The 25,217-nt window shown below is 34.3% G+C and overlaps 5 protein-coding genes across 5 annotated transcripts; 4 read left to right on the forward strand and 1 right to left on the reverse strand.

The window, feature by feature from the left end:
- Positions 1–9,608: 9,608 nt before the first annotated feature.
- On the forward strand, positions 9,609–10,797 carry LOC116000415 (CASP-like protein PIMP1). The gene is made up of 3 exons (XM_031240499.1): positions 9,609–9,874; positions 10,077–10,203; positions 10,306–10,797. The coding sequence occupies exons 1-3, from the start codon at positions 9,660–9,662 to the stop codon at positions 10,516–10,518; spliced, it is 555 nt and encodes a 184-aa protein (XP_031096359.1). The 5' UTR covers positions 9,609–9,659; the 3' UTR covers positions 10,519–10,797.
- Positions 10,798–13,572: 2,775 nt separating this feature from the next.
- Positions 13,573–14,920, forward strand: LOC116000079 (CASP-like protein PIMP1). Its single transcript, XM_031240099.1, has 3 exons — positions 13,573–13,819; positions 14,175–14,307; positions 14,431–14,920. The coding sequence occupies exons 1-3, from the start codon at positions 13,644–13,646 to the stop codon at positions 14,626–14,628; spliced, it is 507 nt and encodes a 168-aa protein (XP_031095959.1). The 5' UTR covers positions 13,573–13,643; the 3' UTR covers positions 14,629–14,920.
- Positions 14,895–15,500, reverse strand: LOC115999571. The gene has a single exon (XM_031239413.1). It carries the CDS (start codon positions 15,498–15,500, stop codon positions 14,895–14,897), a length of 606 nt encoding a protein of 201 aa, XP_031095273.1.
- Positions 15,501–17,147: 1,647 nt separating this feature from the next.
- LOC115998613 (CASP-like protein PIMP1) lies at positions 17,148–19,600 on the forward strand. Its single transcript, XM_031238219.1, has 3 exons — positions 17,148–17,347; positions 17,595–17,727; positions 19,009–19,600. The coding sequence occupies exons 1-3, from the start codon at positions 17,193–17,195 to the stop codon at positions 19,249–19,251; spliced, it is 531 nt and encodes a 176-aa protein (XP_031094079.1). The 5' UTR covers positions 17,148–17,192; the 3' UTR covers positions 19,252–19,600.
- Positions 19,601–22,554: 2,954 nt separating this feature from the next.
- LOC116000186 (KIN17-like protein) lies at positions 22,555–24,513 on the forward strand. The gene is made up of 2 exons (XM_031240216.1): positions 22,555–22,828; positions 23,124–24,513. The coding sequence occupies exon 2, from the start codon at positions 23,156–23,158 to the stop codon at positions 24,356–24,358; it is 1,203 nt and encodes a 400-aa protein (XP_031096076.1). The 5' UTR covers positions 22,555–22,828; positions 23,124–23,155; the 3' UTR covers positions 24,359–24,513.
- Positions 24,514–25,217: the final 704 nt, after the last annotated feature.

The following is a 25,217-nucleotide window of genomic DNA, read 5'->3' on the forward strand; positions in this document are numbered from 1 at the left end:
TTAATTCCAATCATTATTTTCAGAGTTATTTCGTGAATAATGGACTTAGTAGTGGGTGTAAATGTGTGCTAATGACAGAATTAAGTATTCTGCTAGTGGGAGGAGGTTACAAATGGATTATCAATGCCATGATTAATGCTATGATCCATTTCCTCCACTATATATTCATTGTGAGCAGCAGGTTTGGAACACAGTACAATACACTGCTTTCTCCTCAAAACTCTGCTCACATTTCCTTCTAGCCACCTGCGTTGAACCCACGTTCCTAGTTCGCCGGATCCAAGTTCGTGTGCTCGAACGATTGGATCGTAGTACGTTTTACCCTGGGAAACCTAGACCGCAACGCTCCAGCACCCGGGAGGCGGTAAATAAGGTTTTAAGGAGAGTGGCAACACGACTCGTGCTTCCAACCACCCGAGATCGTCCGGATTTCATCCTCAACCGTAGTTCAGGTTTTCAACCTTTTGTAGGTTGTGATATTTCCTGTAATATTGATCCTTCGTGGATAATTTTCTGTTTGTATTTCCGTTATTTCCTTGTATTTTCGAGATCAACCTTGTAACATATAGGGCTTGAGTTCAGCTTTGTAGAATTAGTTTTCTTCTTTCTTTGTGTTAATTAGATTTTCAATTTTTTGATGTGGATTAAATGTATATGATATTTCTGTGTTTTCCCTTGTATTTTTGTTTAGATTTAATTTCGGATTTTTCGAACACCAAAGTATTCTAAGTATTTAAGCTTATGTTTCTTATGTAATTTTATGGAAATGCCGCTTTTAAAAAAATCTTGGGACCATTACAAGCATGCAGGACCACATAGGAATGCTCATATATTGAGTGATGAAGAATTCTAGACACATCCCTGTACTCTTCTGATCTCCAGTGAAATTAAATTTTTATTTTTGTGTAATAGAGCATAAGAGTGTATATTGGACAAATCATGGAAAGAAGGAATTTTAGAGCAACCACGCGTACAACCTCCGATTTAACACTACTAGCACCAAACACCAAAGCTACTCAATATTTTTATTGTTGCATGATATTGAAATGTAACGCTGATGACTGCTACGCACGTATAAGAAAATAAAGTTGTACATATGTGACTAGCTATATTTTTGATATAATGATAAGTGTTTTTTTTGAGAATACATAATGGTAAGTGTTTAATCCTAAAAAGAGTTGCAGAATGAAATATATATTTTTAAATGATATGGGAATGTTGAATCAATTAGATTTTTCCATAGTTTATGTTCCCGCTTTATTTGGTTTCAATTTATGGACTGGTTAATTGAGAGAAACCCCTTTCTATTTATATATATCTCTATGTAAGAGGGTTTTTTTTTTTTTTTTAAACTTAGGTGACTCTATTTCGCTGGACTAATTCTAAGTCGAAGGACTCTGTCCCTAGAGACATCACTGAAGTAAATTGCGAGTTATGCACAATCCGCCCACTAGTCAAATTAAATCCTAATTTGCATGTGCACACAAGGATCAAATCCAGACCTTCCATCATTTTCCGAACTCTCACACTGCCGTCTCCCGTCATGACCTTTAAGTCAAGTGACGAACCAGCTACGCTAAGTCCCGGGAATTTTAATTGTTATATTAATTCACTATCAAAACATAATATAATAATATTTAAATTTATTATTAAAAAATACAAATTCCCATGCAAAAAGTCAACAAAAGACAAAGGTGGGACAAAAAGGATAAAGAATAGTCAATTTCTGTTATAAATATATTACTAATGGCCATTATTTTGAGACTTTTCATTTGTCACTTTCCAAACTCCCTCATTATGTTGAGAAATAAAGAGTTGTACTATTGTATATATATACATGTTGATGGATGAATAAAATGAGGCTTTTGAGCTTTTGTGATCTTGTGTTCTTGTTCTTCTTCTTCTCCTTTGCCTTATCTACACTACATTATCATATATATAATCCTAAGCAATTACCGGGCAATCACCACGCGAGAACTGAGCTAATTGAGAAGCCAAATTACAACACGTTATCAGCACGAGTCTCTATCGTGATTTTCGGTGAACGGTATGCTTGCTATCTTGTCTTGTGCATGTTATTATGAAATCTATGACTTTGTTTGTGCATATTGCCTTCCAATATGAATTGGAACCTCCAATCCTTGTTTCTGCGAAATGAGTATTCTCCCTTTTGATTTTATTATCTGTATATATGTGCTTCTGATAATTAGTGTGATAATACTCCATGTTTGTTAACTACTTGTGAGTATATGAACCCCTCATCAAGCTATGGTTAAAGTTTTGGGGTAAATACATGGGTTTGTAAATATAAATTCTCTTGATTTATCCTCCTGGATCATGGATATGTATTAAGCTCTACATGAACCATGATGCTTGAAAATGGTAAATACATGTGGTTATATACCAAATTGTATGTATATGTATCCATGTATGTTCTATGACTTTGGATATCGAATGCATAATCAATTCTTATTATGTTTGTATCGAATTGCTATATTTGCATCAGAATACTAAGATACATATACGCATATTTTTGTAAAATGGTGTTTCTTCATCCATTGTTTGAACATGTATTCAAAATAGTGGTTTTTCCCATTGTTGTCACGCATTGCTTCGTAGAGTTACATGAAAATGATGATCTTGTAGATGATGTCCTCCATTGCCAAATGTGGTTTTATTAAACTCTCTTTTGGTAGAAGCAATTATTAAACTTGGGCTCTAGATATTGAATACATTTGGCATCTAAGGAATTGAGACAAGCTTTTGTTGCTAAGTCACAGAGCACTGATACCCAGAAGGTAAAAGCTCTCATTTTCATACGTCACCACTTGAACCGCGACCTTAAAAATGAGTATTTGATTGGAAGTCCCTGAAGGACCATTTCGACCAATAGTCATCAATTGTCCTTCCTTAGGCACAATTTGACTAGCTCTTTTAATATCGAGTTTTAAGATTATAAGTCAGTAAGTGACTATAATTCAGCTCTGCATAAAATAGTCTCGCAATTAAAACTCTGCAAACAGGAAGTTTCAGAAAAATGCTTATTTGAAAATATTATATATACTTTTCATGCGAGCAAATGCTTATTTGAAAATATTATATATACTTTTCATGCGAGCAACCTTGTACTCTAGCAGCAGTACAAGACAACAAATTATGAAGCATTCTAAGCTGATTAGCACCCATTGTAGCTAAGAAACATAACTAGTTGTTGATGAAGAATCAAAATGCATGTATTGTTGGTTTTGCACTGTTGATGAAGAATCAAAATGCATGTATTGTTGGTTTTGCACGGGTGCCTGAAGCACATAATGTTGTATAGTCGAGCAACTTTATAAGGGGTTGAGGTCGAGGTTGTAACTGGTGTGGTATGAGTTTCGAGCTCAAAAAAAAATTAAGAAACAAAGTGATCAAGGTAATCAATGACGACCATACTTATTGAGGCAAAATTCTAGCCAGAAGTTTGCTTTCAATGTTGGTGTGAAGGGCATTGGTCCCTACATGCCGCGCACCAAAGCATTTTGTCATCGAAGAATGAGTCTCAGCTCATCTTGTTGGTTCTAGTTTGCTTGAAGCAAATACTGTAATAAATGATGATAACTAAATGATGAGGTATTGATGAAAAATGATTGGTGTCATGATAATGTTTGAGTAATGCATGAAAAATATATTCATGTATGAGGAGTTAGCTTATGCCTGAAGCATCTAAGAAGTTAGCTCATGCTTGAAGTATTTGAGAAGTTAGCTTATGCCTGAAGCCTCATGCTTGAAGTATTTGAGAAGTTAGCTTATGCCTGAAGCATACGTGACCGCAATATTTGAAAGTTAGCTTATGCCTGAAGCATACGTGACCGCAATATTTGAAAAGTTACTTATGCCTGAAGCATACGTGACCGCAATATTTGAAAAGTTAATGCATGGCCGAGAAGTATATATATTCTTACGAGTGCAAAGAAATTTAAATTTACTGATTTTCTTTGCTGATTTTACTACTCGGTTTAACTATTTGAAATTTACTATTCAAAAGTGTACTTCTCTAAGCTTACCTTTCTAATCTTACTTCTCGTTTTACTTCCCGGAGTTACTTCCCTTAGTTTGGATGCTTATTTATGAAAATTTTTCTCATGCATGAAATCGTGACCCTCGTATGCAATTGGATGGTTGCTAATTCAAGGTTGAAATTGTTCCAAAAATCCTATATCAATCCTGGAAGGATTGCTATTATCAAGAAATTATGATAATCCTTCTTTGATTAATTTTAAGATGCAAAGATATCGAATCTCCCTATGAATATGTCTTAGTGCAATTCTGTGTTATTTAAAGAGTGGTATACCCCTTTATAAGAATGATCATTGACTTATGACATACATGATATGATTGATTTAAATGTTATTAGCTTGAAATATAGAAGCAAATGATATCATATCAGTTTGTCCGAAGCAAACGAATGAATGAATTATATCATATCAATTTGCCTGAAGCAAATGAGGGAGTGAATTATATCATGTGAATTTGCACGAAGCAAATTAACCAGTGAGTGAAACTAATGGAAAGTTGAGGATAGAGATCTTGAAGATCTATTTTATTTGACAAGCTTCCCAATTTTCCTATGATTATTGTGTACCCTTATAATATCATTTGATATGTATGCTTTCATATTTGATCATAGATGATTGCGTATATGTTTTGGGTACTTCATATGTTGCGGTACATTTTTTTTAAAAGGCTTTAAAGACCCAAATGATATTATAATATGGGATGAGCTAGTGAGTTGCCTTGGGCAAATATTTTTTTTTGGTGAGTCAGATTCCTTCAAGTGCATATTATATAAAGCATATTTTGTGCAAGAAAATTCTTAAACTATGTATTTTCTTGTTGGGGACATCAGCTTTATATGCTATTAGAATCTGACCCACTGCATATCATAATTATTCCCCCTAGTTCCTAATATGTGGTATAAGATCAAACATTTCCCTGTCTGCGTTTTGTTCATAGTGTGCAGTCTATTTTACTATATCACCGCCATTGCGTACCTCCAAGGGCTATCAAAGCTTCCGTCTGTTGTTTAAATACTTGAGCCCATGATATGAGATCAATATATAATTAGGTACGCTAACTGCACACTTGATGAAGATCGTTTCACGGCATTAGGGGGAGATAAAAGCCCAAATTTTATAGAATGCCGAGAAATTTCATGGAATGATTGATGAAAAAGATCTTCAGTATTTAAACCCACGTATTAGGTAGACTGAACTAGAAGTTCAGAAGAGGTAAACTGAACTAGAAGTTCAGAAAATATCTAATATGCCAATATATATACTGATAAGAAGAGTGACTAGGTCTCATATATCTTCCCCAACTTGGACCATATATGTATTTACCAATGCTCCTTGACGCTAGAAGCGTGGAGACATATTGGTATAACAGACAAGAATCCGCGGAAAGCTAAATCTAGCTAGTAGAAAATTCCGTCACTCTTGAAATCTCTTAAAGAAGTATGTCTTGAAGACATTCGTCCAGAAGACGAAAACCCCCAATAAATTTACAGGTGCACCCAAAATCATAATATTGGGGATGCAGAACAACCAGATAAAAATATCTCCGGGAAATGGCTAGAGTCTGGTTGATTTAGAAATTGCCATGAATTTTATAAAATATGGGAGATTTTATGAAAAATATTATAGTTGTCGACAACACAATTGCCTTATAAATTGCTCTCAATATATAAGAATCTGGATCCAGAGCTAGGCACCAGTAGTGCCCTAATTTTTTAATGTATAAAGGAGCAATTAAGGCATGTACAGCTCAGCTCACTAAAACTGTATTCTCTTTATAATATGTACACCATTTAATGTTAACCTAGCAGGTTACAAATGGGTGTTTGTACAAAAGAGAAATACAAACAATTTGGTGGTATGATATAAAGCGAGACTGGCAGCTTAAGGGTTTACGCAGAGACCCTGAATTGATTTTAATCAAATGTACTCTCCCACAACATATGGCATTACATTCCGCTAATTAACATCATTGGTAGTGCATTGTAAATTTAGATATGCAGTTGATGAATGTCATGACCGCAAACTTATGGGTCATCAGATGCTAATATTTATCTGTAAATCCCTGATGGATTCAACACTTTTGAAATGAGGAAAGTGAAAATCGCAACATGTATCATTAAATTACTAAAGTCTTTTTATGACTTGAATATTATTGACTGAGTGTTTTCCTTCCGAAGAAGGAATATGAAAATAATATGTACCATTATGTGTTCGTTAAAGAATTGCTAATGGAGTTATTTATTTTATCTTCTCAGTCGATATTGATGGTTTATGTGTTATTGAAGCACATAAAGAGCTTGGTGATATTAGCTCATGCTGAAAGACGGAGTTTTGAAATGAAAGACTTGGGAAACCCAATTATTGCCTCGACCTGAAGATTGAGATTCTCTTTGAAAGAGTTTTATATACCAGTTAGCCTACTTGAAAAAATGTCTTGAAGATGTTTTATATGAATAAGTATCATTTACTTATCACACTAATGGTAGTCCAATAATCTCTTGAAGTAGATAAGGGACTATTTAGACTCGAAGATGATAATAGGGATATTTTGGGGCTGGAAGTCCATTATCGTTGTTATTGGAGCACTATTATGGAACTAGAAGTTTCCTAGTCGCATCAGGCCTGATATTGAATTTGCGATGAAATTGCTAGCAACGTTTAGTGCTCCCTCTACAATGAAATATTGAAATGATGTTTAACATATCATCTAGCATCTTCGAGGTATAAAGATTATGATATTTATGTGAGAGACCAATAAGTGGTTTTGGCGGGCTACTTGGGTACTGGCTCTTTTATTTTGATCCCCATGATGCCAAGTCCCAAACTGGTTATGCTTTATTTTTACCCCACCAATGTCCCATATGTGGACAAATAAAGATTGTGTTGTCCAAGCAAGTAATAGGTTTGTTAATGATGAGAACCTTACAAAAGATATTGCACCTAAGTTTTACTATCCACATGAACTCCAGAAGATTGGTAAAATTCTTGTTGAGAAAGTTCGCCCCCGTGAACAATCTGGCAGATATGTTCACCAAGTCTCTGCCTGCATCCAATTTTGAGTAATATGTTTATAAAATTGCGATGCGCAGGCTTAGAAGATTGTTATCTTCAGGGGGAGCGACAAACTCTAGCTACACTAGAATGGAAAGTCTAGAAGACTTTTGAAATCCTGAAGATTATGCTCTGAAAGCATATGGTTGTACTCTTTTTCCTTACCTAAGTTTTTCCCACTGGGTTTTCTTAGACTAAGGTTTTTAATGAGGCAACTAATATAGGTGCACTTGAATGGATAGTCATGAAGACCTTAGAAATCTTGAAGATTATGCCCGGAAGGCTTATGGTTGTACTCTTTTTCCCTTAGCTAAGTTTTTCTCCCACTGGGTTTTCTTAGACTAAGGTTTTTAATGAGGCAACCGGTGCAACACAATGGTTTAACATATTTCGTGTACTCTTTTCCTCGTCTAGGTTTTTCCCAAAGGGTTTTTCTAGCGAGGTTTTTAACGAGGCATGAATATGATTAAATAATGGCCAAGGGGGAGTGTTATAAATATATTACTAATGGCCATTATTTTGAGACTTTTCATTTGCCACTTTCCCAACTCCCTCATTATGTTGAGAAATGAAGAGTTGTACTATTGTGTATATATACATGTTGATGGATGAATAAAATGGGGCTTTTGAGCTTTTGTGATCTTGTGTTCTTGTTCTTCTTCTTCTCCTTTGCCTTATCTACACTACATTATCATATATATAATCCTAAGCAATTACCGGGCAATCACCACGCGAGAACTGAGCTAATTGAGAAGCCAAATTATAACAATTTCCAATTTTTTTTTGAAAACGTCAAATTGCAATTCGTACACATAATTGCAAGAGTTACAAAATGATTTGTCACTTATCATTATTATTATTATTATTATTATTATTATTATTATTATTATTATAGTATACGTGCCTAATAATATGCTTTTAGTTAGGAACGGTAGTGTAGAGTATATTAATGTTGGGCATATATAATATATAAATAAACATGTAGTCTAATTACTACAACTACATTAACTCACTATTACAAGCTCATAACATTACTATTATAATCCGTCACACAAATATTAAAACGATATATTGGAAAGGTGTATCAATATGCGTGTATCATTTAAAATATCTCAACATCAATAGATGTTTAACGAAATACATTTTATAAATTGGGTTTATTTATATGAAAGAAAATGTGAATAATAAGTTTAAATTTATAAAGAAATTAATAGATAGAAGTTATGAATTCTTTGATATGTTTTTTTTTCTTGTATACACTTATATATGATCTAAGTTTATGTTGCATCATGCACTCAAGTTTATAATGTATGTAATTTGTCTCTTCCGAAACACAATTTAACTGATCAATTAATTAAAAATAACTTTATAAACTTTACTTTATCAATTAACAATAATAGAATGTATGGTACGAATCTTATTAATATATTAAATAATATAAATAAAAAAAAGCAAATAGAAAAAGAAAAAGAAAACCCTCCAGTTTAGGATTTTTATTTATTTATTTATTTTTTTTGAAAACAAGTTTAGGGCCAAACTTATAATGTAGTTTGTGGTCAAGTTTATCCATGTTTGTTCAAAAAAAAAAAAAAAAAAAAAAAAAAAAAAAAAAAAANATGTTTGGTAGTTAGAGCTTATCTGGATTCCTGACAGCCTAGCCTCTGGATATATTAATCATCAACCGCCAATAGAATCAAACCTACATGCATGGGTTGGTGACAATAATATACTCCCTATATCTCAACGCTTGGTACAATATACCTAGTAATTCCAGGATTTAAAAGAGTTGACCGCTCAACCTTTCTAATTTATTGGAATCTTTAACTTAATAATGTTAAGGAGGAATGCTAGACAATAAAATTGTGAGGAAATAAGTTTTTTTTTTTATTTTTAAAATAAGTGTGAACTCCAAACTTTTAATTGCCCTAATCGCGCGCTCTCTCTTAAATAAGAGTCAAATTTGATTGATATGATGAGAATTGAGTTCATATTAATTTCATTGTGTTAAAATACCAAAATGCAGAAAAAGATAAGAGAAAATTACATTTTTGATATCCAATTATACTCGTGGTACAACCTTTGTTTCTTAGTTATATGCATGATGAAATTAAAGGACCAAGTCAACTACTTTAATAAGTAACAAATTGGCGACAAACAATAGTTCCCGATTGATCACTAAAATCGCTACGTACTTCACGCATAACTTAAGATTTATAGATAGTCAAGCATATATATAACTCATCATGAACTAAAATATCAAAAATGTATTGCGGGTGTATAACTGAAATATCAAAAATGCAATTTTAATGATAAAATTTAAGATACTTGTCCAATATGTTACAATAATCTCAATTAATATATGTTATCAATTTGGTTGTAATGACGATTAATCCCGATGAGATCACTTATCAACGTGCTGGCTGCTGGCCTACACAAGCCCACAACCTTTCTATATAACTTGGTGAAGAAGAGAATGGATTTGAAGCAAAAAACGTTGGTCTCAATTTGCAGAAATATACATACAGCTCTTAATTAAGATCAGATTGATAAATGGGTCATTGGGAAAAGTTAAATCTTGCACTGAGGTTACTTTCCTTTGCCAGCCTCGTGGTTTCCATCATCTTCTCCCTCACCTCCACCTCCGGCGACGACAACAACAACAACTGCGACAACAACTACTTTCCTTGCAACAACAATTACAACTACTTTCCTTACAATTTTGACGTCAAAATCAAGCTCACCTTCAAGGATTTTTACGCTTATCGGTAAGTTTTTCGCTCTGGGTAAGCCTTGGTTTATGATCCTAGCTGACAAAGAAGGAGTAAAACAGCTTAAATTGTGTATAGCTGACAAACTCAAACAAAAAAGTCACTGCTTTCACTGATTGTTGAACTTGTAATCTTGTAGTTGCTAAGTTAGCTAATTTTAAGCTGAATAAGTGATTGAAGTTACGTTGAATGGTTGCAGTTACACACTGTCTGTAAATACAATTGGAACCGTCTATTCTTTCATCCAATTTGTGTTAGCGATAGTAGGGAAATCCGACGATAAATCTTCAGATGGACTGGTTAAGGCTAATCCGTATCTCGACCAGGTATTTAAATTCCACTATTATTTTTAAAAATTAATTTAATTTGCATTATTCTGATTTATTTGTTATGAATAATTTTGGGTTGGGTTAATGGTGATCGAGAAGGTGATGGCCATCCTACTGGGGACAGGAGCGGCGGCGGGATTTGGTCTTACGTTGGACTTGAAACACCTTCGTTGTGCTTCAACCATCACCAGAAGTTTTCTTAACAAGATGACTATAGCTTCTACGTTTTGCGCCGGAGGATTTGGATTCACCGCCGCATCATCCTTTGTGTCTCTCAAAATTTACGAGGAAGAGATGGACGTTTGTTGTTAGTTACGTGATAATAATTTCGATTTATGGAAAAGTCCGTAATTGTTACATAATATGTGTTTTGGGTAGTCGTCAAAAGATTACAAAGAATGATTGCTCATAATTGACCAGTAAATCGAAAAGGTCAAGAAGTTAAATTTAAAATCTTGTGGTTATCCCACCAATTATCCAACCAACTTGGTTGAGGTTATCCCGTCATTAGAATAATAATTATTGTACGTAAAGCATGAAGAGATAATATCATAATAAAAACATGTCCTTCAAGATTAAGTTGTTTGGAAATTAATAGCAATGATCCTATAGACATTCAAGTATTTACAATGTATTTTAGACATTCAAAAATGACATCATCAATATACACTTATACATAAATAAATAATCGATAATCAAGAAGAAATGCACAAAAAGTTAGATTTTAATTTATTATTTTGTCCTCATAATTGACACATACCAAACATATTTCTTAACCTAGAATCAATTTTATTAAAAAATAATAATAATAATAAAATCAAAGTCTTAGAATTAATTATAGTCAAATTAAAAATTAATAATACAAATTTTAAAATTTCAGGACCATTTTAAAAATTAAGTTCATATAAACACTGTACAATTACTTAGGCATCCTCATTAATGATTTTTTGATGATTTTTTCAGATAACAAACTTAAAGATGATTTTTTGTTGCTATGGGCAATGGTTTTTTAGGTGATTTTTTGTCCGGCATGCAATGACTAGTTTTTTGTGCAGTGAGTTCCAAATGAGAGAGATGACAGAAGGGCCTTTGTGCGCGTTGGGCGCACATTCAACGCCCAACCGGTTGCGTGCACTCGTGTCGTTTGCATTTTTTTGTTTGTTTTTTTCTTTGTTTTGTTTTGTTTTTTTTTTTTTTTTTTTTTTTGCGCCAGACATTTTTTTTTCTTTTTTTTTTTTTCTCATTTTCTCATCTCTGTTAATTGGCACCTCAAAAACTACAAAAAGAAAAATTAAAAAAAATCAATACGATTGGAGATGCTCGTAGTTTATAAGCTTCTTGATTGAAAAGTATATTTTATATATGAGTTTTGGAAGTTATAGTTAAATCTTTTAAAATAGTTAATGTAGTGCCCACGTTTGAAATTTTTAGTTATAATCAAAATTTTAGCGTGAGTCATGAAAGATTCTAGTTTATCAAATTGAATTAATTAATTTATATAATTTTACAAATTAATAGTTGACCAAGTTTATAAAAGATTCCCACCACTTGTCTCATTATCAAAGTATCAAATACTATTGTCAACAAAAAATCAATAGACAAAATAATAGACTTTTCGTTATTTGTGCCACTGGGGTGCCTCCAAGTACATACTCCAATTGCCATTAATGCTATATGTACATACTCCAAATTAAAACTAATGAGATTGCAAGTTGCAAGATAGTGTCAATAAGCTAAGTACAGGAACTATACATTTTGTATAGTAAGATTAAAACAAAAAGGTTAAGATGTATAATATTATATTAATTGATGATTTTAGAGCGTCACGACATGTGTTGATTTTGAAGGTCATATCCATAACATTGACAATAAAAGTGACTTTTTTTGTCATCCTTGTTAGGACTCTTAGACATTTGTAGTTGTAATTGTACTGTAACTCTGCATTATACATATTCTCATTGTATCCTGATCACATTTTGGTGAGCCTAAGTTCTCTTAGAAGCAGACTGTTTCGATCTGATGCAGTTGTAAATTTTTATTTTTATTTTTTGTATCGTTTTGGTTAATCAATAATACTAGTCCTAATAATCATCCTTACCTAATTCCCCGAGTCAAGCTAAATAAATACGTATCATCTATCACGGGTTAGAACGCCAGTAGTCATATCGTATTACTCCATTAGGGCTTCTCCCAAGTGGTCTGGATATGATAATATAAATGTATAGTGCTGATTGGGACATGGCAGAATTCAATCTTCCCTAATATATTTTTGAAAGTGACAAATTCATTTTCAAACAATATAAAACGCCTTATTGAATAATATAGTTTTTTTTTTTTTTGAGAAAATAATATAGTTAATGTAGAAAATTAAATTCACAGGAGTATGAATTAATTAACCCAATAAAAAAAATTAGGATAAACATGACACAAATGATGAAAAGACAAAGCATTCTTGAATTTCAGAGTAGAATTCTTCAATATTATTAAAAAAAAAAAAAAAAAAAAAAGGTATTAGAATTAGACAAAATGTGTCATAAATTGGACGATGACTTAACTATTTATATTAACTCCTTAACAATCTCAACGCGCATAGGACGTCTTTGTGAAACTCGGTCTTCGTCTAACAACCACGTTGGCCAATTCAACCTTGTTCATGCCGACTTGGCAACCGAGACAGCCCGTGTGACCTCTACTTCCTAATATGGATGACCCCAAGGTAGGTCGTCATTGGTTCGCATGCTTCACTTGAGTCTCTGTCACGTACACCTGTCGGGCTTAAAAGTTTGGGTTGGTTCATTCTTTACACCGGAGTATTTGTTCTATATTTTTTTCAATCATTTTCAACTTAGCTCAAAGAATTAATGCTCCGACCACAACCTGAGTTCGATCATGTGACCCTTCATTTGAAATGACGACAAAACTAGGTATATCACATTTTGATGATGAAATTATTAAGAATTCCATCCATCCGACATTGCGTCGAAATTACAGTATACTTCATCGTCATCATCGAATCACTTCCAACCGGAGAAGCCGCAAAGTCTTACTCCTCGTTCTGCCGTGCCGTTAAGGAAATTGACCATTTCAACGGCATCACACGTACAACTGTACAATTAAGTTATGTAAACCCTTCGAGGCAAGGACACGGAATGCCGAAACGCCGTTAATTTCGGGTCAATGGATACTTAATCGACGTGCAAAGTCAAGGTAAACTTACGGCCTTGCATGCTTCCCATGTGTGAGCGCCGGAAAACCTGTGGTCCAACGCCGGAGTCGAGTTGTATGGTCGTTGACTTAGTTGGAGCGCGTTCAAAGTCAACGTTTAGATTGCCGTTAACGCCTCCTATAAAAACATGCAACCCCAGTTAGTTGATGTATAGAAGTATCCAATACTCAACTACGACGGAGAAGCGAAGAGATCAGAATTAGCGACGGAAATGGCGCCACCACCATCGACGGCGATCTCGCCGGTAGTCGTGCTGGCCGTTAGGGTTCTGACGTTCGTTTGCCTGTTGATTTCGCTCATATTAATCACTACCAACAACGTTACTATATCTTCTTCCGATTACGATGGGGGTTCAAAGATCAAGTTTAATGATCTCTATGCTTATCGGTAATTACCTACCTTAATCCTTTCTCTCTTAATATAATTAATTATGCCGTGAGCCGGGTGGCTCAATTAATTTTCGGTGAAAGATTGCACCTATGGAGAAATGACCAAATTTTAACAATGACAGTGTGAAAATTTCGCCCACTTATCAGGACCAGTGACTTCTTGTGAGTAGAGTACTCCTGGTTCTCCGTTCTCCCATCTAAGGGACTAGTGAATCATATTGATTTTAAAGCATTCACAATTTATGTAAGGTGAGAGTATGAACCCTAGATGAGAGACATGAGATTTTAATTTTATATGTATCCAAAGCGACCATTCATGTATGGATGCATGATTGATGTTATTATTGCTGCAGGTACCTAGTTTCTACAGTGGTTCTGGGAATAGCATATACTCTTCTCCAAACTGCATTTTCCATCTTCCAAGTCAGCACTGGAAACCGCATTGGCGGAGAGGGTTTCTGCCTCTTTGACTTTTATGGTGACAAGGTGCATACACACATATAAATTAACTAACAATACTATACATATCATTTAATTTGATATCAAAACTAATGATACTATACACATCATTTAATTTAGTATCAGAATTAAATGTGTGCTTTATTGCAGGTTGTTTCGTACCTTCTTGCGACGGGAGCGGCGGCGAGTTTTGGCATGACGGTAGAATTGAAGAGAAACGAGCCGGTGAAGGACATGGAAAAATTTCTGAACATGGGAAACGCGGCGGCTAGTCTTTGCTTCATCGGTTTCTTGTTTGCTGCCGCCTCCTCCGTCTTCTCATCGTATGCTCTTCCTAAGAGAGTCTGATGATTGATTGGATTGTTCTCTGCATGCATGCATAGATTGAATTGCCGTCGGACTATTATATATTTATATCAAGATTTTCCATCTTCCAATGTTTTTAATTTGTTAAGATTGTTCCTGTATGTGTGTATTGTTTTTAGAGATGGTTTAGGTGCATCTATCTCCTTGGGTCTAAATTTATAGTTACATGCATTATGACATGTTGGATTTGTTCCAATCAAATGTAATTAGTATTATTTTTTGTTTTTTTAAAACAACGAACCATTATATTAATAAAAATTTTCAATACATAACGGAATAGAGGAAAACCAACTAGAAGAATCAGACTGAGAACGAGCTGCCCGAGCTAATGCATGAGCTAACTTATTCGTTGATTGCTGAATAAACTGAAGAGACACCACCTCAAAGTGTCGTTTTAGAGTTCTACACTCATTAATAACACATCCTGCATATGAATGATCTGGCAATGAACCATTAAATAAATTGCAAACAATCTGACAATCCGAGAAAATAGAAATCCTTGCAAAATTTATGTCCTTGCACCATGATAAAGCTTCTTTAATTGCAAGGGCCTCTGCTAAATGTGGATCAGCTAAGCACTGTAAGTGACCATTAGTTGCAGCTACAAAAACCCCATGTCCATCATTAACAACCACACCGTAAAATGCTCTCCTGATATCTGGAAAAACAGCCGCATCTACATAGACTTTTAGAACATTGTCGACTGGAGAGACAACAGTAGTAATAGGAGCTGTGACAAAAAACCCACTACTGTTAAAGGATGCAGTTTCGGACGTCACTGACCAAGCCACATTATTCCAAATCACTTCATTCCTCCCCTTCCAGACACACCAACACACAGCCGCCCATTTCATAGTAGTAATTAGTATTATTTGATTGAACTCACATGAAAAGAAGTGTTAGCAATGTCTTCTTTACAAAATCAAATAAAGTTTTTTTTTTTTTTTGTATTTTTTGAAATATGTTACATCATTTTTCGTATTCCATTGTTACTCATATATTGCATAATAAGACTAATACAACTAAGTTTTGATTGTCCCATTTAAATGGTAGATTCTAAAAACATTAGTGCATGCATACATATAATTAATTAAGTAATGTTATTTTCTCAAAAAATATCATAGACATTGCTGAAAATCATTAGAATTTCTGACCACTATAATAAAGTGAACTATATATTCATCTTATAAATTCTCATTAATATTTTTGAATTATTATTTTGTTTCCTATAAGATTCATTAGATAATGAAATTTTTGCATTTAAATTCTTAAAATAGAGAGAAATTTTGTCTCATACATATATAGTAGATCAACTTGTAATAAAATGTACATTTTAATTAAAGCAATATAGATTTGGAATAGAAAATTAAAATTTGTGTTACAAGAAATTTGACTTGATTTTAAGTAAATAGAAGACAATATATTTTTAGAATAATTATAGTAAGTCATTCATATTATTTTACGATGAAGACTCAACAATTAATAGCTTTCACACCTTCTTTATTTTTCTATTTTTTATTTGTATATATAGTTGAAAGAAACAAATCAAATTAAGTAAATATTATTATATTTTAATTCTTACTACAAAGAAGAAAAGAGTTGGAAAAAAAAAAAGAACAGAAAAAAAAATTGACACAAAGCCCATTTTGTGTACACTAATTTAATTGCTATAATAATAATATTTTGCAACGAGTAAGTCAAGAATAATAAATAATTAATAGAATATTTGATTACTAAAATTTGTACAATATAAATGGAAAAGTAAAAAGTGGAAGATGATAATTTTGAAAATGTCTTATAATTGTACAAGGAATAAATCAAAATGTACAAGTTATTGACCAATTCATATTAATACACCAACATAATTTTGTATTTCCGTTATAACCTTACCATTCAGCATTTGCTCTTATTGTATTTATTTAGTATATTATTTGGAGTAGCAAAATAAAAATATAGATAAAATTTTCATTGGAGAACTCTTATTCTACCCTATTCCCACGTACAAGTTAAATAAACCTGATCGCACGTTCAAGTTAAGTAAACCCTTAGATGTAGAAAAAAAAATTGTGTAAGACCGGTCAAATTGGGTTGGACTAACATGCAAATTTAATATGAATATGCATAAATGTAGTATATTTTTTCGTATAAGTTACAAACATTTTATTCTTAATTAGTATTACATTTGCATATTCATTTAACCCGCCGACTCGACCTGTCTCACAGAATCACAGATAAAGATTTATGAGACGGTCAGACACAAATGTGACACTCGGAAGTAAGGACATGGTTTGGGTCAATGGATAAGTACTCATGGGCCTTGCTTGCTTTCCGTGTGCGTGGGAGCTCCGGAAAACCAGTGGGGTCCCACGCCGGAGTCGAGTTATGTGGTCATTGACTTCGTTGGGTGGGCCTTCAGAGTCAACGTTTAGACAGCCGTTAACGCCTCCTATAAAAGCCCATCCAGTTGATAATGTATGCAAGTATCCAATACTGCTACATAGTACACAATTAATACATACGAGAAAGAAGCGAAGAGTTTTAGCGACATGGCCACGTCACCAGTAGCCGTGTTGATCGTTAGGATTCTAACGTTGGTTTTCCTGTTGGCATCGCTCATCCTAATCACTACCAACACCGTTACTCTACCTGATTTTGGTGGTGTAAAGATCAAGCTTAAGTTTCATAATTTCACTGCCTATAGGTAATTACTTAACCTTTTAAGAAACCTGCAACCACTATTCGAGTGTGCGTACTGAATAAATCTTGCTTTGTGATTTTAGCGAGTAAATTAAAAGATATTCATAACTGACCAGTTCAAATCAAGAAACGATAAAAAAAACTATCATTAAACGTTGTCGTTGGAGAGGCGAACTTGTAACTGTGTATTAACAACATGCATGTATACTCACAAACATATAAGGATGATGATTGCTTTTATATATGTGCAGGTACCTAGCTGCCACACTGATTCTGGGATTAGCATATACTCTTCTTCAAACTGCATTTGCCATCTCCCAAGCCTGCACTGGAAAACGCATTGGGGGAGAGCGTTTCTCCGAGTTTGTCTTTTTTGGTGACAAGGTCCGTATATAAATTCAACTAACATATGTTGAATGTATATATAGTGTTACTATCCGTTTTAACTTTAATTTTAGTTAAAATGTGTTAGAAATTATAGTGATAGATTTTTATGAGATAGAATTTAGTTTGTTTGGTTATTTTACTGTATTTTTAGATTTAGGTTGTGTTTGGAAGCAATTGGAAAATTCAGTCAACGAAAAACATTTTTTTTTTTGACTGGAAAAATCTAGTCATTTTCCACCACACTCAAAACAAGATTTTCGGCGGGAACCATAAGGCTGGTTTCCACTGGAAACCAGTTTTTTTTCAATGAATAATAAATATTCTAAATAAAATATTTAAAATGTTTAATTATACAATTCTACTCATTTTTCAAAAAATGAACCAAACACATAAAAGACAATTTTCTGCTGTGCAACCAAACACAGAAAATGACAATGTTAGAAATTGACTCATTTTTTCGGAAAACATTTTTCAAAAGTCATTTTCTTGCTTTCCAAACATATCTTTAGTTGTTATCATAATAAGCTTATAAATACATGTTTTTGTTATAGATTATACTAGTCATATAAATTTTTCTAGTTTTATATTAATTCTCATTCTACTGCTGTTTTTTTTTCCTATTATTGCCTTTCCGTCGAGTGGTATCATTAGCCACACGTCGGACCTTATTTAAATTTTAGCATGGTATCAAAACAATAGCCTTCAATCAACAACTTTTAAGTGTCTAATCTCAGTGTTTTTCAAGAGTCTTTGTTTTAGCATTCGATGTTGTCTATTGCCATATTACTTCCCAAGGGCAATGAGTACGTTTTTCATAAATTTTTTGTTGGCATTACCATGATTATCTTGGTATGTCGTATCATTGTTTTCCCGATGAGTTCAATCATGAGATTGCTGGTCATTAAATTTTGTTAGTTGCAAATTGGGGATGAGGCTACATATTATGTTAATTTGCTAGCTTTTCGAATCCATGTGCTCTAGCTTGAGGCCGACGTGTTAGAAATTACAGTTACAGATTTTTATGAAATAGAATTTAATTTGTTGAGTTTTTTACTATATTCTCAGATTTAGTTAGCGTATAGTATAAATATATGCTTTTCATTGTTGGTTATAAATCAGATTGGTCATATAAAATTTTTTAGTTTTATATTAATTCTAGTTTACTCTGTTTTATTATTCTATTCTTTTATCTTTCCGGTGGGTGATATAATTAGCTATTCCTCGGACACTATTTAAATTTTAACAGAATCAGACTGTCTTGTCTATAATGTGTTGCAGGTTGTTTCGTACCTTCTGGCCACAGGAGCGGCTGTAAGCCTTGCCATTACCCAAGAACTTAAGAAACAGAACAACATGATGAATAAACATAAGGAAACGGTTATGAACAACACATATGTCGAGGACGACATGGATAAATTTGCCAACAAGGCAAGTGTGGCGGCTAGACTTTGCTTAATAGGTTTCTTGTTTGCTGCCACCTCGTCCGTCTTCTCATCGTATGCTCTTCCTAAGAGAGCCTGATATATTGATGAGTAGATTATATTGTTCTCTGCATGCATGGATTAAATTGGATAATGGTGTCGGATTATTTCAAGTTTTCTCATCTTCCGGCATTAATTTCTGCCCAAAATTTCCCCTATTTACAATGTTTTCGTTCAGATTATCGTTCGTGTGTACTATTTTTAATTACAAGTGGTTTAGGTGCATGTTGTTCACGACTTATTTAATGTTAGTTGGATATTTGAAATTAGAATAAAGAACTTTATGTAACCAAAATGTTGGGTTGGCACTAAAATAATTGGTGTTACTAATGTTATTGTACATGAAACATAGCATTATGTATGATTTATGATTAACTCAATTATGTTTCCTTGCTCGATCATAATTTATCACTTATGAATTAACTGAGTTGTCTATGTGAGCAATGACATTTCTTTATCCACCTAAATGTAGTTAGTATTTAATTTGATTGGACTCACATGAGAAAAAGTGTTAGCAATATCCTATGTACAAAATGAAATAAAGTTTCTTCATGTATTTTTAGAAAAATGCTACATAATTTTTCCATAAATTTAATTAATAGGAAGGGCATCCACGCCTCCGCCCGACAAAACATTGCGATGATGTAAATCATGATAACTCAATTGAACACAAAAGACTTTGAGAGGTTACACCCATATTTCTTTTCCCAAACTTCACTCCAGTAACCAGTTGAGCTGTCTATGCGGGCAATAGAAAAGTATCAAACGCTCTTTAAGTTGTCAATAACTAACCAATTTAAACTAAAAAAAAAACCTAGGGCATTATCATAAATTAATTATTCTCCGAAAAACATTTGGGCTTAAATGGCCATATTGCCTTTTGAAAGGATTTGACAAGAGAAATTAGGAGGCCCATGAATCTGCTTAGGAGCCAGATTTCCGTTTGAAGAGAGAAACCGAGGGAGACTGGTCGTCGGAGATGAATAAGAGATTCGGCGGAGGGAGTAAGCCGACGGGAACTCCGTCGCTCGCTTGGTCCTGCGTTGTAGTTGTTGCTTCGTTACTCACCGGCGCCTCCGTTGTCCACAACTTCTTCAAACCTGATTTGGTACTCCCTTCCCCACTAATTCCTCTATTTCTCCTGGATGATGAACTAATGCTCTTTGTGGTGAAATTGTATCAGTTTCCGTACTCGTAATGAATGTTTAATTCTGAGAATTTTGTGTGTCTTGTGCGATATGTGATTTTAATACCTCATTTTCATGCCTCACTAGCTATCTGTCCACTCCTCCTAGCTGTATGATAAAATGCCTCTTAGAGAATCTGATAAAATAACCAGCGTTATTCCATACTGGTTAGTTACATTCATAGCTTTAATCCTTGATGCATTATAACTTTCTGTTCTTGATATAATACACTGCATGTTTAAGTAAGTTGTTAGTTGAGCTTAAGGGAAAATGGTATTTCAGAATTGAATAGCCAAATCAGTCTGAGATGCACTTTGGAATTGTATGCCCTCCAAAATTTGAGTTAACTGCTACTAACACCAATGACTGAGGAGCATATTGGGGAGCGGATTTGCAACCCGCTAGAATTAGAGGAATGATTGGCTACTCAACTATTATTGAGGAGCATAAAATGTCTTCTATACTACGCTTAAGAAAAAGCTGAGATAGAAAGAAGGAAAACGGATTCTGTATATAACATTTAAGCAATTAATCATTACTCCGGTAGAATGCATTGACAGGGCTAAGCAGGAACACCTAAAGACAAATTAATTTCCTCCCATTAGCCTGAGTTTGATATACATGGAACTTTTAGATGCTTCATGAATGTCTTGAGAGATGCCAAAATAGTAAAAAACAAACAAACAATAGTTATCCTCCCATAGCTTTTGATATTGCTCTATATATACATTCAACATTCTGATATACTTATGTTCAATTGGGGTTCATTGTTTCTGGCTTATGATTCAAGTGTGCATTTATCCATCAAGCAGTGAAATTTTGATGCAAGAACAATATGAATGCTGTAGTTTGTTTCAATCTTGTAGCAGCAACCACATGTTCTTTAAAAACCTCTCCAGCAATAGCTTCTTTTTTTTTTCTTTTTTTTTTCCAGATTCTGCACGCAAATAAGGGTCAAACTGTCAAAGTTTGGCCATTGGTTTATACTGCTATTTTTGACACCAGACTCAGAAAATTCATATTAGTCGTTCCCAAATCTTTACATTATTGTGGAGTTGTATTTCTTGGGGCCTTGCTGTTACTGAAACTCACACACTTTTTCTCTTCCCCTTCCTTACTTGTCTGTCACTCCTCTTCTTACTCTTCCTCTCATTGCTTTGCTTAACTCATGGTGATGTTGCATTGCAGACCCTACCACCAGTAGAAAGCATTGATGGGGCTAAGCAAGAACAAGAGAAGAAATAATAATTGCCTTCTCAAACATCCTTTGTTTGATAGACTTGGAATTGCTGGAAACTCCTGCACTGAACTTAGTTGAAATGAAATGAAGTTGAATAGTATCCGCTTATGAAAGCTTCAGGTTGTTAAATATTTGATATTTCAGCGGCAGGTTTATATACTTGGAAGAACCTGTCCAGTAACACTATAGAGGATACAATTTTTTTATCTGTTTTTTTTTTTTTTTTTCAATTCATTTTAATTTTTCTGCTTATCAATTTAATATAATGTGATCTTTAAAACTGCGATTAATTTAATTTTTAATCCAATTAACTTAATTTGAATCAAGTTCTTTTATTAATAAGAATGGTTTTAAAAAAACAAACAATTAGGAGTATTTTTTTTTTAAAGGAACACTTTAAAAATAGTTTTATTTTATTTTTAGCAATTTTATGATAGATAAATTGTGTGATACTTAAATTATACTTTGCGTCTCTATTCACATAATCGCATGGTCATCTATTTTCATCAATTTTTTGAGATTGTTTGTCATTCTTAAAACAATTTTATTTTGACTAGAAAGTATCTGACGCTGCTATCGTGTTGGGTTATAAACCTTAGGTCACATGAACGCTCTTTCAGAAATCTTTTAATCTTTCACCCCACTAAATTCCAAAAAATCAACGATATATACGTCTAGGACTAGACAGTTTGATTCGATTAAGTACCGAACTACTGGAGCAATTTGATAGTCAACCAAACACTGCTTGATGATAGAGCAATGCTATTAGTTAATGGTAGATTAGTCAATTCTTTAGTACCCAATGAGTGAAAGTTTCCTAAGTAGGAATAGGAATAGCAATAGCAATATTAATAGTAAGTTATTTAAAAAAAAAAAAACAAAAACAAAAAAGCAATATTAATAGTAATAATAATAATAGGCAATTCCCTAATTCCAAACCCAGATTTCCATCGACGCAACCAAAAGCCAAATCCCTAATTCCAACCCTACATTTCCATCGACGCAAAATCGAACGGAGAAGAACACCGCTGACCGCTGCCTTGCTCCGCCGTTCGCGATTCCGCGGCTCACCTGCTCCAAGCGACCAACGCAGTGACGCTGTGACAGTGCGACGACCAAGCCTCCAATCGACTCCGCACCTCGCCTGCTCCAAGCAACCACAGCTCCGGTATCCTCTCCTGTCGACCAAGGTACTCACGCCCACCCCTAGCTACGTTCAATTCCTCTCTCGTTTCTAGGGTTTCTTCGCCCATAATATCAAATCCAAAGATTCAATTTTATCTAGGTTTTTGTATTCATAATCTGTGATTCACTTAAACCTCAGATTCTTCCATTTTATTCATTTGGATTCTTTGATTGGTTTGATGGATGAGGGGATTTGTATGGTACGGATTCTGCAAGTCCTAATTCTGATGTGAATATAGATGTATTAACCAACTGTTAAGCTTATCACTTCTTATAAGATCTGCTGCTAATTGTGCGCAGGGAAATCTCAAACCACTCTGATTTTCTAAATCATGGGGAAAAACGAGTTCTTGACCCCAAAAGCAATCGCCAACAGAATCAAAGCGAAGGGTCTGCAGAAGCTGCGATGGTACTGCCAGATGTGCCAGAAGCAATGCAGGGACGAAAATGGATTCAAGTGCCATTGTATGAGCGAGTCCCACCAGCGCCAAATGGAGGTGTTCGGCCAGAACCCTGAACGGATCGTCAGTGGCTACTCGGAGGAGTTTGAGGATTCGTTCCTCGAACACATGAAGCGCAGCCACCGCTTCAGCCGTGTGGCTGCCACGGTTGTGTACAACGAGTACATTGCTGATCGGCATCACGTGCATATGAATTCTACGCAGTGGGCGACTCTGACGGACTTTGTGAAGCATTTGGGGAGGGCTGGCAAGTGTAAAGTTGAGGAGACCCCCAAGGGGTGGTTTATTACGTATATAGATAGAGATTCGGAGACCCTTTTCAAGGAGAAGATGAAGAACAAGAGAATGAGGGCTGACATCGTGGAGGAAGAGAAGCAAGAGAGGGAGATTAAGAAGCAGAGAGAGCGGGCAGAACAGTTGATGGGTGCAACAGACGAGAACGGTTCTCAGCAGAAATTGGAACCAGAGCTCAAGCCTTTGCAAAAATCAGAGACTGACCAGAAAATCAAGCTGTCTTTGGCCTTGTCAAAATCCAATGTTAAAGAGAGATCTGAAAGTTCAAAGTCTGTATTTGATGTGATGGATAACCGTGAAGAAGGTAGGAAAGATACTGAAAAGATTGGTAAAGGTGGTAGTGGGGTAAGCGGGGGTGGCAGCTCAACATTGGATGAGCTGATGAGAGAGCAAGAACAGGCAAAGGAAAAGCAAAATAGAAAGGATTATTGGTTATGCGAGGGAATAATAGTGAAGGTAATGAGCAAGGCATTAGCTAACAAGGGATACTATAAGCAAAAGGGTGTAGTTAGGAAGGTGATTGATAAGTATGTAGGGGAAATTGAAATCCTCGAAAACAAGCATGTCCTCAGAGTTGATCAGGAAGAGCTCGAAACAGTAATTCCCCAAATTGGCGGTCTTGTGAAGATAGTTAACGGGGCTTATCGTGGATCAAATGCAAGGTTGTTATCCATTGATACAGATAAGTTCGCTGCCAAGGTGCAAATTGAGAAAGGTATATACGACGGGAAGGTGCTCAAGGCTATTGAATATGAAGATATATGCAAATTGGTGCAATGACAGGTTCAAATTTGTTTTTCTTTGTAGTGCTCAGTTTATTTACCATATTTTCTGGTAATGGAAAGAAACATCTGCCATGGTTGTATACTTGTATTGTATGCTTGCATTTGACAGATATGAATCCAGTGAGCTCTTAATTTGCTTCTTTTTGAAAATTGGATTTAATCAAGCATGATTTACATATCCCAAAAAAATAATAATAATAATAATCTAAAGTTATGTCTTATGAGCAATCAGACATTTTCTTTCTTTTTGCCTTGCTGTAAAGCCAACTAAAGTTTTAGGTTGCCTACTTGTCTGCTTGGTAAGCTTGCTTCAAAAGCAAAAGCAAGTGCAAGAAAAATAATATAGATTGAGCTGCAGCCCATATATATCATTTATAATTTAGAATAATTTCATTCCAAAATGAAAACTTTAATGACAGAAATGTTTGAGTAGATGACAACTATTGGATGAAGGAAAGATAGAACATCTGAGTTGGAGAATATTTTCTTGCTAGCCTGTGGAAAGCTGTTCTGTTCTACCCACAATTCACTTCAAAAGCCATTTTTCTTTAGGACACACAACACATATGCAACTTTTTTTTCTCTCTAAATAATATTTTTCCTTTTTTTACTAGATTATTAGTAAGAGTTTTAATGTCATGAATCAAAAGTAAAGCTTTTATTGAAAGAAATCATAACTCTATTAATAAAAGTAGGATAATAATATCTCTCGAGTCTCTCATGTGTAATTTGCAGAGACTATTACATACGAACGAAGTTTATCTAGTACATACCATCAAACAATGATTACGAGTTTCTCTATCTTAAAAAAAAAAAAAAAAAAACTTGTATTTTAATTTGGAAAATTCATGAAT

Source organism: Ipomoea triloba, chromosome 12 (assembly GCF_003576645.1).
Source record: "Ipomoea triloba cultivar NCNSP0323 chromosome 12, ASM357664v1".
In the NCBI taxonomy this organism is placed as follows: Eukaryota; Viridiplantae; Streptophyta; class Magnoliopsida; order Solanales; family Convolvulaceae; genus Ipomoea; species Ipomoea triloba.

What these genes read in the sequence shown, in the direction of transcription:
- LOC116000415 (XM_031240499.1), top strand. Translation starts at nt 9,660, where the DNA reads ATGGGTCATTGGGAAAAGTTAAATCTTGCACTGAGGTTACTTTCCTTT. An exon ending in AAGGATTTTTACGCTTATCG is followed by an intron (nt 9,875 to 10,076) that starts GTAAGTTTTTCG and finishes GAATGGTTGCAG; the next exon opens with TTACACACTGTCTGTAAATA. An exon ending in CTAATCCGTATCTCGACCAG is followed by an intron (nt 10,204 to 10,305) that starts GTATTTAAATTC and finishes GTGATCGAGAAG; the next exon opens with GTGATGGCCATCCTACTGGG.
- LOC116000079 (XM_031240099.1), top strand. Translation starts at nt 13,644, where the DNA reads ATGGCGCCACCACCATCGACGGCGATCTCGCCGGTAGTCGTGCTGGCC. An exon ending in AATGATCTCTATGCTTATCG is followed by an intron (nt 13,820 to 14,174) that starts GTAATTACCTAC and finishes TTATTGCTGCAG; the next exon opens with GTACCTAGTTTCTACAGTGG. An exon ending in TTGACTTTTATGGTGACAAG is followed by an intron (nt 14,308 to 14,430) that starts GTGCATACACAC and finishes GCTTTATTGCAG; the next exon opens with GTTGTTTCGTACCTTCTTGC.
- LOC115999571 (XM_031239413.1), bottom strand. Translation starts at nt 15,500, where the DNA reads ATGAAATGGGCGGCTGTGTGTTGGTGTGTCTGGAAGGGGAGGAATGAA.
- LOC115998613 (XM_031238219.1), top strand. Translation starts at nt 17,193, where the DNA reads ATGGCCACGTCACCAGTAGCCGTGTTGATCGTTAGGATTCTAACGTTG. An exon ending in CATAATTTCACTGCCTATAG is followed by an intron (nt 17,348 to 17,594) that starts GTAATTACTTAA and finishes ATATATGTGCAG; the next exon opens with GTACCTAGCTGCCACACTGA. An exon ending in TTGTCTTTTTTGGTGACAAG is followed by an intron (nt 17,728 to 19,008) that starts GTCCGTATATAA and finishes AATGTGTTGCAG; the next exon opens with GTTGTTTCGTACCTTCTGGC.
- LOC116000186 (XM_031240216.1), top strand. Translation starts at nt 23,156, where the DNA reads ATGGGGAAAAACGAGTTCTTGACCCCAAAAGCAATCGCCAACAGAATC.